General features: G+C 37.1%; 1 protein-coding gene across 4 annotated transcripts in view; it reads right to left on the bottom strand.

Moving 5' to 3' along the window:
• Positions 1-12492, bottom strand: part of DOCK4 (dedicator of cytokinesis 4) — a 246519-nt gene that overhangs the window by 115632 nt on the left and 118395 nt on the right. For all 4 annotated transcript variants that reach the window (XM_032182910.1, XM_032182929.1, XM_032182919.1 and 1 more), the window contains exons 10-12: positions 11907-11967; positions 9954-10086; positions 8376-8464 (exon numbers count right to left, since the gene is read on the bottom strand). In XM_032182910.1, coding sequence (XP_032038801.1) covers positions 8376-8464; positions 9954-10086; positions 11907-11967 — 283 coding nt within the window. The remainder of the gene's footprint in view (positions 1-8375; positions 8465-9953; positions 10087-11906; positions 11968-12492) is intronic.

Below are 12492 nucleotides of genomic sequence, written 5' to 3'. Positions count from 1 at the left end.
GCCTACACCTTCTCGTTGTGGCCAGCAGCTGCCCCCAGCAGGGAATGAACGCGTTGTTTCCCATCTGATATTACTTGCATCAACTCACAGGAAGAAGGTTTCCTTGCAATAGCTCCAAGGGGGCTAAGGTTGTACTCCTACTGCTGGGGTAGTGTCTTGTAAACAGAGCTGCACTACTTCTTGTATGCAGAAAATACTGTGTGTATGTTACTACAGCTCTGTTCACAGAAATATTAATTCTATAAATTATTATGCTGAGCTACCAATTCCCTGCTACACTTGATCTCTTGCAGCTTTTCATCATACGAAGTGTGAAAAAATGATGTTCCTGATGGAGCCTCTGCAGTTTCACCACTGGAAGGTATATACTAACTCTAAAAGGCTTCCCCTCTGAATCGAGTAATTTATAAGCCAAAGCTTACCTCTGATGAAATATGAAACAGCCAAAGTATATTGTTTTCCACCTGCTTTTTTTTAAATCTCTAGGTATTTGATGGTAACCATGGAGAAAAGACATTATTAGACTGTCAAGAAGTTGATGAATGCAGAGAGAGGTGAAGGAAGACTTAATGCCCCAGAGCACATACTTCTGTTTCTACCCAAATGCCTCCACTGCCATATTTGTCTCAGAGCTTGCATCTTGTCGTATGGGCTCATGCCCTGGGCTGGTCTGCCTTGTGGCTTGCCTTCTCCAACCAAGTCTTAGATGACCACTGAGCTACCCTGAGTTTCAGTACCAACTGATGTTATACTTGGGGACAATAGTTCCCCAAAATAATAAATTGTTGCTTTATGAAGCTTACTTTGGTCTGGTTGAATTAAAATAGTAACAATGTAGTGGGATTTGCCTTTGAATGAGCAACCTTCCTGCTCTTCCAAACAGCTAGTTCCCACAAAAACAGAAGCTGTTCTTCCTTCGAGCTGGAGTCAGACCACATGACCCCCCGAGGTCCCTCCCAACCCAACTTACTGTATGATTTGATGAGTAACTTTCCCCTCAAATGACAGCTTATCCTTCCTTACGATGGAATTCTTGGCTAACATCTGGTAACAACATGGGCTTCAAGTCCTCGTCTGGGCATTAGGCAGTTGACAACTTACCAAGCATCTTTCTTTTGTTAAGCAGCATCACTTCAGATGACCCTATGCCTGCAGATTTTTATGCAGCTATCATGGGAACATGTTTGCATTTATTATTGACAGTGAAACATCAATTTGAAGAACCTACCTGTGCATCTTCCTCTTTTAAAGAAAGACATTTAGTTTTGTGGCTGACAGGCTTACGAACATGTTTTACAAATCAATCCACAACCCAGATTTGCCTGAAGAACAACCTCCCAACTCAGACCTTGTCTCTGCTATATCTAAAATAAATTATTGTTCCAGCCTACTACTGGGTACAATAAAGTAATTTCTGATTTTATTCTTTTTATGATCCAAACTGTATATAAGAGGGCATACACGATTGATGTAGATTTTCCAAGACCTGTATTCTGACTGTATTTCAACTCCTATGCAACAGATGAAAAATTAATACTGCTACCATGTTAAAAATCAAAAAATTGGAAAGAATCATGCTCAAGCCAGAAGTGGTAAGAGAAATCCCACCATTTTCAGTGTGTCTCCTCTACAGTTTAAGGCCCTCCCATCAATTAAAGCTAATGTGTAATTACTGGTGTTTTCAGTGGAGTCACAGAGCAGTTTTGGCATTACTACCACCATGATGCATTCGGTAAACATGCAATTAGGTTACCTCACCCTTGTCTAATTCATCACGGACCTCCAAAATAACGGCACAGGAAAAGACCTTCCCATTACATTTGTTATTTTTGTGGAGTCCACGCAAGAGTCCAAGGCTACAAAGCAGCTAGATAAGCTCGTGATTTCTTATACCAGTAACTTAATCGCTGCAGGATTTGAAAGGATTTTCACCTCCTTTGCTGTAGCAAGTGAAAAGCATGTGTGTCCTTGTCTTATCTCTCCAAAACTACTGCATCAGGCACATGTGGCTTTTTAAGACTTGTTATAAGGGAATCTAAATTGGCATTTACACAGGAGCTTACACTTGGAAATGTCAGGAACCTAAAGTAAAAACTGGAGCCAAAAGGAATGTCTTGGATCCTCTTAGAGGAAAACAGAGGAATCCAGTCTTTCTTTTCAAAGGAGGGGTAAGAAAGAAGAACTTGCAAGTACATTTAAAATCATTTTTAACATGCCTTTTATAAGATAATTCATTAGGGAGAATATTCACATATAACACAAGACCGAGGTTTAAATCTCTCGTCTATAGGATTTGCTAAGATGACACGAGTACAGATCTCACTTACGAAAATCATGCACTATTCAGCAGGTTTTAGAGCCATTTTCACTCTCCCCACGGTATAATGAATATTTTCTGATTGTATACAAAGCTGAAGAGTTGCTGCAGGGAAGTCTGAGAAGCCAAGTGATTAGCATTCTCACCTGGGACATGTGAGATACACTGAAAATCCTTTTCCAAATCAGAGTCTAAACCAAGACATTTCCTTTCCTTTTCTGAAGAATGTTTCAATCACTGGAGTAAAAAACTTTTATGGTAAACCCAGTGAATATTTATATATTCCTTGAAACAACGCAAGCACAAGACCCACAGCAATCAGCTGCAGCTTTTTTTTAAGCCTAATGCTCAGGCAGCTGAATCCAGACCACCCGTATCCTGAGGGAGCAAGTGCCCTGGTTGCACCCAGCCACCCACCCATTCTCAACTTCAAGCAGTAGCAGAAATCAAAGACACCTTTAGGTATCCACAGGAAGATCTTGCACTTGAGGAGGTTCTTTTAAAATGCTGAGCATTTAAGGAGGGATTACAGCAAGGACCGTTACTGTTTAGCAGTGTAACTTGCTCACAGTTGCAAGTAGGTGATTTTTGCAGACAAAACTCTCCACCTTCAAGCCTCAAAAGACTACTCTAGTCAGTAGACATTCTTTCCACCACGGTGTGCTGTATTTAATAAGTAGTGTTTCAGCTTTTGAAAGTATAAAGAACTAAGGGAAAAAAAAAAAAAAAAGTAGCACCGTAGGCATGAATACAAAGTTATGCATGATAGAAGAATCAGAAGAAAGAAATCCACAACTCTGTATGTGTGTGTACAATCAGAGATGCACTCACTATTATTTCTGTATAAAACCATACTGAGTGACAAACAGATTTGGCCTTGTTCTTTTGCCCCTTGTCCTAAAATGCACTACAAAGCATTTTAAAAATCAACAGGCAGATTCACTCACGCACAGCAATTCTGTGGGCAAATGAAGCAGCTATTATGTGATCAATAACAGTTTACAAGGCACTTTGTGCATTAGTGTCTGCTTTATTAAAGAGAAAAGCAGTCCACATCCAATACTATTTATTTACTGAAGTCCCAAGAAAGGTCCAGAGTATAGCTGCAGACACACAGTCAAAGAATTACGTCTGCAACCATGACCCACACTGCAAACCCTTCAGAAAAAAATTGCATTTGACAGAAGCCCAAGCTCTGATGTGAGAGCAAGAACATTGTCTAGGCTTCACTGTCTAAAATACACCATTACTTATGACTGTGCCATCATAGGCAATATTTTATTTCTCTGAAATTACATATTCCTTTTTGAAACTTTTCCATCAGAAAAAAACATAAGGTTAAACCTGCTTTATTTTTCCAGTTTACTCCAGTTTTTGCATTTTAAAATTCAGACAGCTACAATAAGAAGACAACAACCACACAGAAGTTCTGTTTGCTTATTTATTGCAGCCTCAGCATAGCAGCTGTATAAACTGGAATTGCCCGAATCTGAATGAACTGATTAATGAAGGTAACAGCGAAATGCCAGCCTCCGACAGCATGAAAAGAAGGGGATAAAGGACAATTTGATACGGCGCTTTGAGATAAGCCATGAACGGTTTTCTGTATCTGCAGTATACATTTCACTGATTTTTAGCCCTACAGATACAGAAATATAAATGTGTTTTTTTTTCCTTGCAAGATTGGTGTAACTGGGTGTGATCTTTATGTAGGATTACTCATTTTCCACAGACTGTTTTTTGCAATAAAAAAACAGAATAACTAGTCTTTAATTCTAATGAAATATATTATAGTAAAAATGGTTTTTAGTCAGCTCCACTTTAGAGATTACTGAAACTTGGTTTGTTTAATAATTAAGAAATCATCTAGATCGAGCAGTATTTACTCTATACATAATACACCCCGAAGATAAGAAATAGCAATGCTTTTAATGCAGCAAAGGCTGTATTACTTGGCCTTTACGTTCATGGTTTAATCTCTTATATGAGGCAACCAGCTGTTTTCCAGTAAGCTGATTCCTGACACCAGCAAGAAAATACCAGAGGTGACTGGAAATTTGATCTACTACCTGCTACAGTGTTTGTTTTGCCTGAATTTCCAGCAGAAAACACACTCCAGTTCCCACTCTAGCAAATGATGCCAGCTTATCCATGGGACTGAGTCCTACCAATCCTGCATCCACTGTGAAGAGGAAAAGGAATGAACATTTGTCCCCTGATCCTTTTTGGGCTTTCTGCACTGTCATTTGCCTTTATTCGATCCTCTGTTTTAGATGCAAGCAGAGAATAAGATAGAGGAGGATTCTGCAGAAGTAAGAATTGTCATGTGTTAAAGTAAAAAAAGCACATTTTGGGGGGCATGGGCTTGAATGTTAAATACAAAAGCTATAGCGTGACAATTTGCACTTTACATGCAAGACACAAAATGTTTGGCGGTCAGTTTCAGTTTTCCCCAGAAAATTGGAAGATGTTTTTTTTTTTTTGCTGAAGAATAACGTCAATTCACTGATAAAACTATTTCAGCAGCGGGAGATACCCAACTGAGGAAACTAAAACTATGTGTGAAAACCTGCTGAGCTGGAAGAAACTGTACAGGACAGAATGTTAAGAGGGAACAAGGCCAGAACAGAAACAATAGTCTGATGAATTTCTGCTGTTGTGTGTTGATTGTGTTTCATTTCTTAAGTGTTTATAACATAATTTGAAATGGACAAGTGGGATATAAACCAAAAATTCAAGTTTTCCTATGTTTGGTTCATACCTACAATGTTCCTAAGAGAAAAAAAAAAAAGACCTGTTTCCTGTAATGCAAGATTTTCCCTTTCTTCACATTTTTTGAGAGCTACAAAATGGAAATGAGGCTAGTGGGTCATCAGAACAGCCATTCAATACTATAACAGACAAAGACAGCAGAGAAAAAATACAAACCAGTGTAACAACAATATTTTCCATGAGGTGTCAGCAGAAGTATCTGAACATATTGCTGAAGCTGTGCAGTGCTTTTTCAGGCAGCTAAGCAGTCGCAGAGGAACAAATTTCATGTATGCAATGTAAATAATCTTTCATGGTTTAATTTTTAGTTCCTCAGTACTCAAAGTGACACTGCGGCTCACATCCTCTTTCCCTCTCCAGCCTTTACATGAGCTACTCCCTTTGTCTCCTTCCCCGACAGCATTTTTTCAAAATGTAAGTGGTATTGCGTTTCCCAGCTTTAGTTTCCAGCACCTGTAACCTGGAAAAAGTTCACGTCCCACATGTATTTCATGCTGATAGGTGTATAATTAAGAGTATTCAAATTTATCAAATGTCTCCTAGGACAAGCGGGTATTTAGTGGTGAATTCTTTATTCATGAGAACGAAATAAAATAAGGGATTATATCACAGCGTAAGCAGGTATTGCTGTACAAATGGGCATAAATGTTTTTAAAAAGATGATTTTTAATCTCAACACACTCCAGATTTCTCCCTTGCCAGAGTATTTCAGATCCTGCTGTTAAAACAGTGAAATTACCACTCCCCTACCATGTTTAAGGGTCAGAAGGCACACGATCAGCAGCAAATGATATACCAGTCTGATTTTAAACATGGAAAGAAAAAGGGCACCTCTCCAACACAGAGGTTATTTCTCTGATGAATTTCAAGTTTTCTTTCAGGCCTGTGTTTTAATCTAAAAATCCCCCTTTTTCTAGTCTCAAATCATTTTTATTTCGAGAAAAAATGAGATAAACAGACAGCATGAAAACATAGCCTGAACTTAAGTTTGGTAATTTTATAAACTACTGAAAGGAGTTAAAAATTGAAAGCACAAGACACTTAGGGCTAACCATCAGCTTGGCCTACGTTACCAATGCAATCTTAAATGGGAAAATGACATAGCTAAAATATTACAGAGAAATGGCAAAGACAGGTCTAGTCTGCTCCCCAAAGCATTACATTTTTTCTGATTTATGATCATTCAAATACTTAAGGGAAACTAATAATATTTAAATAAATACTTTAAATGAAATAGAAATGTTAGCAACAAAAAATAAAAAATAGCATTGCCCCATAGCTCTTGTCAATGTATTTTCAGGAACACTTGGATGAGTGTAAAATGTCACTTATTTGGATAATATAAAATTTGTATTTTAGATTTCTAATATAAATTGAAGATTTACTACTCACCATTCATTGACATTAGAATTGTGTCAACCAGTTCTGGCAAAAGACTGAGTTTGGGTACTGTCTTTATTGCTAACGGCTTACATGCACAGACCTACATGTACTTGTATATTCTTCAAGACAGAAAGACTTGTACACAGCAGTTTCTACAAGTTACTGCAGCTGTCTGGTGGTTAACATTGCCGTGCCACCAGCCTTATGGCTTCAATCGTCCCACTGCACACAAGAATCAGCTGGAAGCACACAGCATGCCACATGAGACTACTTTTGCTGCCTATTCAGAAATTACCAACTGTTTCTTTTTTTATTTTTCAAGTGAGGACATAAATGGACAAGTTAAATGTTTCATAGCAACATTTACACAGAAAACCTTGTTTATAAATACACAGGCACCTTTTGCAAACTGTGAGATTTGCATTAATGCCAAAAGCAACATACCTATTTAGAAATTGAAATGCATTTATTCTTTAACATACATATTGAATCTTCATTTGATATTCAGAGAAAGAATTTGAACAAGTCCTGAATTATGTATTTTCAAACTGTTTCATAGCTTTGCAAATGTGACACAAAAGGTATGCCATCATGCAAACAATGTGATTTTTCTGTGATTCCATGTATGCTTCATTTTAGGCCAAATAAGTATAACTGAAATAGTCATTTTTAAAGTAGCTCAGTGTACACCGTAGGAAACAAAAAAGTTGCATGAGAAACAGAAGAGCCTACAAAAACAACCCTGAAAACATCAAACACCATAGCATAACTTTAAAATAACTTGAAATAAAAGGAAACACTACATAGTGGAATTTATATACATCTGGTAATAATTTTCCCAGATTATTCTTTTATAGCCGCATATATATTCATTTATTACAGCTATTATTTATAATAAAAATGTGATCCATATATAATTACTACCTTTTAAATAGTTCAGGTCACCTTTTTCTCTAGACTGATTGTGAAAAAAAAGACTAAATTCAACATTATCATTTTAAACAATAAATAAAGCTATTGGTTTCTACGTCAACAAACACTGAGCCTACTCTTTCAGCAGAAACTAAGTCAAAATGTAAACTCTTGATCATATTCACATTAAGGAAGTTGAAATTAAAAGCATTTATTTCTGAATTCATTACTAAAGACTTGCTATATAAGCTCCAGCATAGAAAGAGGTGTTGAATAATTACATAATATTAAACTAATGAACTACCAGAATGACAAAACCAAATAAATATGGTTATTATACTTAAGAACACTAAACTTAGTAATGTGCTCTTGTATTTTCACTATATTAATTGCATATTAATTGTCCAATGAGATACACTACATTCTAAACTTTAAATATATGTGTGTATGTAGACTTTGTATTATAACATTATAAGATCAGAATGGTTACATACATATAGACAATCTCAGCCCTGATAATACCATGAGGTTTTCTATGTGCTTCTCAGTCATCCACTAAAGATTGTTGAATACACATTTTCAAAATAAGCTCCAACATCTCCTTTGGGTTAAGACACCATCTCACAATAACGAAGGTCAGTCATCTCCCATTTCCTATGTCTCCCAACTGCATTTATTTTGATGACACTTTGTGACACACAGTTGACTACGGAGGACTACTGTTAAGTTCTTAAATATCAACTTTGCATCTTGCTCAGTTAGCCAGTAGGAACGCAGAGAGCACTGGCAGGTCTGTAGGTCCCAGTTAATTTTTTATGAAGTTTAATATATCATTTCAACAATGATAAAAATGTAGATCAGAAGCAGAAATCATCAAGCAATGCAGATTAATAGTTTTATCAGCCTTACACATGAACAGGGCCATTTGATTTGAAAAACACTAAGAATGAAAGAAGGAAAAAAAAGAAAAGAAAAGTTGAAATTTACTCACCTGCATTAGAGCCTGTCAAGTTGTAACGTGCATTCAGCTTTTTAATGATGTTTTCATGGATCTGATACCAGTCACTCTCTGTGTTGCACCTATAAAAATGAAATGGGACCACAAGTTTTTCAGACCAGCTTCACCACATATCTACACACAAATCCTCTTCTGTTCACAGAATTATCTCAGTAGGAGCAAATAAAGCCCCATGAAACTGCGTGTCTCAATGAAAAGGGTGAGAGCACTCTTACCATTTGAGAAAGGCCTCATGGAAATACCTGCTTTGTGTGGCAAAGTGTGGGAGAAAGATAGGAGCTGTTAAGCTCAGGAACTCAACCATGACCAAGTTCATTATCTATATAGATCCATCCTTCACCTCCAAAACACACAGATATCTGTCTTGTGACACTCAGGGAGAGACACAGAACTCAGGGCTGTTCTGTACCTGTGCTGTACACTTTGAAGTTATTTAAAATGAAACACAATCTTCAGGAGGTAGTCAGTGAAAGGCCAAATTACATTTCAGTATGTATTTAGAAAGTAGCTGCTTTTCCACAAGGAAAAATCTGGCACTATTCATGGTTTAGACTGGAATTAGTCTTTGCACAAAATCTGCTGCTGAGACATGTTTCTTAATCTTTTTTATTTATTTATTAATTTTTAAGAACAATCAGGTGAAATTTAGAAAATAGAATATAATAAGTGAACTTAAAAATTCAACAATTTGTTATCCAACAGCAAACACTTATTTGACTTTAACGTCCTGGACGTCTAAACAAGAACCAGCACACGTTTTCACTGCTGTACTGGATAGCTTTTCTGCAGCACCAACTTCAGCAGCTCTAATTCAGCACAGTGGGGGAACAGAGGAGAAGAGAAAGGCTGCCTGAAAGCCCACCATGCCTTCAGGACTTGAGTGCTAACCCTGGGAGAGGCAGAACTTCCTCTTGTGCATGATGTGTCCCAAGTCTGTGTACTTAGAATAGACCACTCCACAAAACGGTTCTTACTATAATACCCAAGATCAGCAGGAGATTACATGCACTGTGTTGCTACAAATAGAAAATTTAACTTTATTCCAAATATTATCTGTCAAAATCCACTATTTAATGAACCATTCATTTCAAAATCTATTTTTGATTTGTATTCTCCAGCATTAACTGCCTTTCACACTTTTGCTATTCGCATCCCATAATAGCTTACCCTGTCGGCTTTTTTCTCTAGTTATAAAGTACTTTCACTAGCTGCCTAAGCAGCACAAGGTGTTTAAACAAGTCTTAAAAGCACTTCATGTTGCCATAAAAAGAGAGCTCCAGAAGCACTTACAAGGATGTGATAAATGCTGAAACATACTCAAAGATCTAAAAGGATGCAACCTTCGTTTTTCATTCTATAAGCACATAGAACTAGCCAAACTTTCTAAAATGTGACAAAGAAAAAAAAAAAAAAAAAAAAAGAAATTAGCTACTACTCTCTTTTGGAACAAAAAAGAGCCACAGCTATTTATTCACATTTGCACTTAAAACCACTGTTTTTGACGTAAACCTACCCTAATATACTTCTAAGAAAAAAACACACATTCCTTACATGTATACTTTTAAGACGAGGTCATCCTTTGAATCTCCTGCCAGCAAATCTGCAATACTGAGGACCGCGCAGCCAAAGGGCCGTCTGTATTGTACGTTGCAGGCATTTTTCTTTTCTCCAGCTCCCATTCGTCCTGCCAAAAAAAAATCACATTCGATGCATAATCCCTGGAACTGTCTCCCTTAAAACCACAGAAGGGAGGCAGAGAGCAATCCGGCTTGGTATGGTGACAGGTCACAGCAGACGATGCCAAGTGTACTCTCTGCGAATCTGGTCCATCTTTCTCCATGGTACAGTAGGATAACAAATGGTCTGGGAAGCCCATTAAAGATGTGGTGATCTTGTAAGGGCTCAGACCAGAGGCACTGCTCATCCTCGTATGACCTCCGGTCTCCAAACAACTCCTTCTGATGCCCAGTGACAGTACTACTCGAGACACCACCAAATTGAATTTAGAGCTCAGACATGACAGAGTGTTCAACATTTGCTGTCCAATAACAATTATTTTACTGTGGTTGCTGTTATTTGTGATTTATATGAGAGGTCTTGTGACTGAGCCACTGCAATTTAGAAATCAAATGCTGACTCCAAACAGGCAACAAGCTAGCAAGGGGATAACTGACCAGCTGCAGAAATCAAGAATGAAACTCTTGAAGGAAAGATGACAAAGAGCAGGAGAACAAATTATGATATGGAAAGAAGGCAGCCAAGGAAAAGAAGATTGAAACAAAATATTTTTCTATTTGATTTAAATTCAATTCATCAATCTTCTCGCTGTGTTTCTAGTATACAAAACTGCACTCTTTCAAAACATTTTATTCAATTGTGTCCTGACAGCTATGTATCTTTTGCACCAAGTCTTAACTTTTGACAAGAAAAGCCTCTGGTTGCAGTTGCTGCAGGGCAATGACTCCTCTGAACACTCCTATGCATAAAAGCAGTTAGAAGACTAATTCATGTATACACCATGAAGCATATATGTCTTATTTTAGCTTTTTAGTCTTTTGTTTCATTTACAAACTTGGCATTTATTTGAAAATTATACAGTAGGGAAAAATCTACTCGTTACTGTTCTTTCAAGCATTTACTCTCATCAAACGTACTTGTGTTACATCAGTTTACCACACTTTTCCCCAGTCCTTACCAATAAAAATACAGTATTTTGATATTCTGATGAAAGACTAGAACAGCATGAAAACACAAAGGAAAGTTATTCATCATAGTTGTAAAATAATGCTTACTTTGTAACAAGTTGTTTCTGAACTCAGCACATGTTAGAGAGACTACATTTCAAAGCAAAATACCTTGCAAAAATAGGGAGATGTATCACCACATCTAAGAAGTCAGAAGCAGACCCAAAGACTCTTGCTTCAAATCAGTACAACCCAGAGGATAACTTCTTAAAATACGTATGTAATACATGCTTTTCATCTCTTCAGCTTTGTTTTGGAGGACATGATATCTGCCTATATCATTATAAGACTTCCTCTACTGCCTTCCCTCTCCCCCTTTGTAAAAAGATCAGAGAAAAAACAAAATTTATCTGAACAATTTCAGGTATACGTCAGATATTATACACTAAGTAGGTACATTATGTTTCTAGGCAAGTTCTCCTGTGAACAAAATATGTTTGAAATTGCTCTCTTTGGGACAAGAGTGGACTCCCAGCAACAACTCCATCATCTTAAGACAGTTCATATGACACCTTCTTTTTGTTTTGCAATAGTAACAAAACATCTTACACCTAAACTCAGCAGTACACTTGAAATACGACACAAAAGAATACTGAGAAATCCAAGGCAATTTTCTCATCAGAAGAGAGGCATTTTCTTTACCAAATTTATTCAAAGGCCTAGTTAATGTAACGGAACCAAAAGCTGACCTCAAGCAGTTTTATTCACTGCTGTATATCTACCAAATGTCAGATTACTACTCACAGACAATTATACCTACCTATTCGGATAATGTGCACAGTGATATAGATGTCCTTCCTGAGTTCACTGCTACCCAAATCCTGCAAGAGAGCAGAACCTCATTATTTCTGACTCTGATTAAAATGTGACATTTTAAAAGATCTTTACACATTGCTTTTGCTGCCAGCGAAAGTGATAAATGAACAGTGAGTTCATTTATACGGAATTAACAAATTATCCATTTAACACTCTAAATTGGTGGTCATGCACTTAAAATGACTGTCCTACAATATCATGGGCTAGAATACGCTGTAAAGCAGCATAATTGGACAGTGGGAGGACAGAAAAGACTTGCTGTGTGTCTTGAACAGCAATGATGCCTTTGTGCAGTTCCTTATGTCCTGAAAGTACAAAGAGCACTACACAAACCATCTTTTGGCTGTAAAATGCAAAAGCAGAAAAACTGATTAGTTCTTGTTGCAGGGAGAAAGACTGCTATATATGGAAGTATATATATATATAAAACATATGGAAGTTTAGATAGGAGTGACCACATATTGCCAGAAAACATTCAGCTTGGGATTTCAGTAATACCCTTTAACCAGGCTTTAGAATTGATATTCATA

This window comes from Aythya fuligula, chromosome 1 (genome assembly GCF_009819795.1).
Source record: "Aythya fuligula isolate bAytFul2 chromosome 1, bAytFul2.pri, whole genome shotgun sequence".
NCBI lineage: Eukaryota > Metazoa > Chordata > Aves > Anseriformes > Anatidae > Aythya > Aythya fuligula.
Note: the sequence above shows the minus strand (reverse complement) of the source record. Positions and strands in the feature narration are given on the sequence as shown.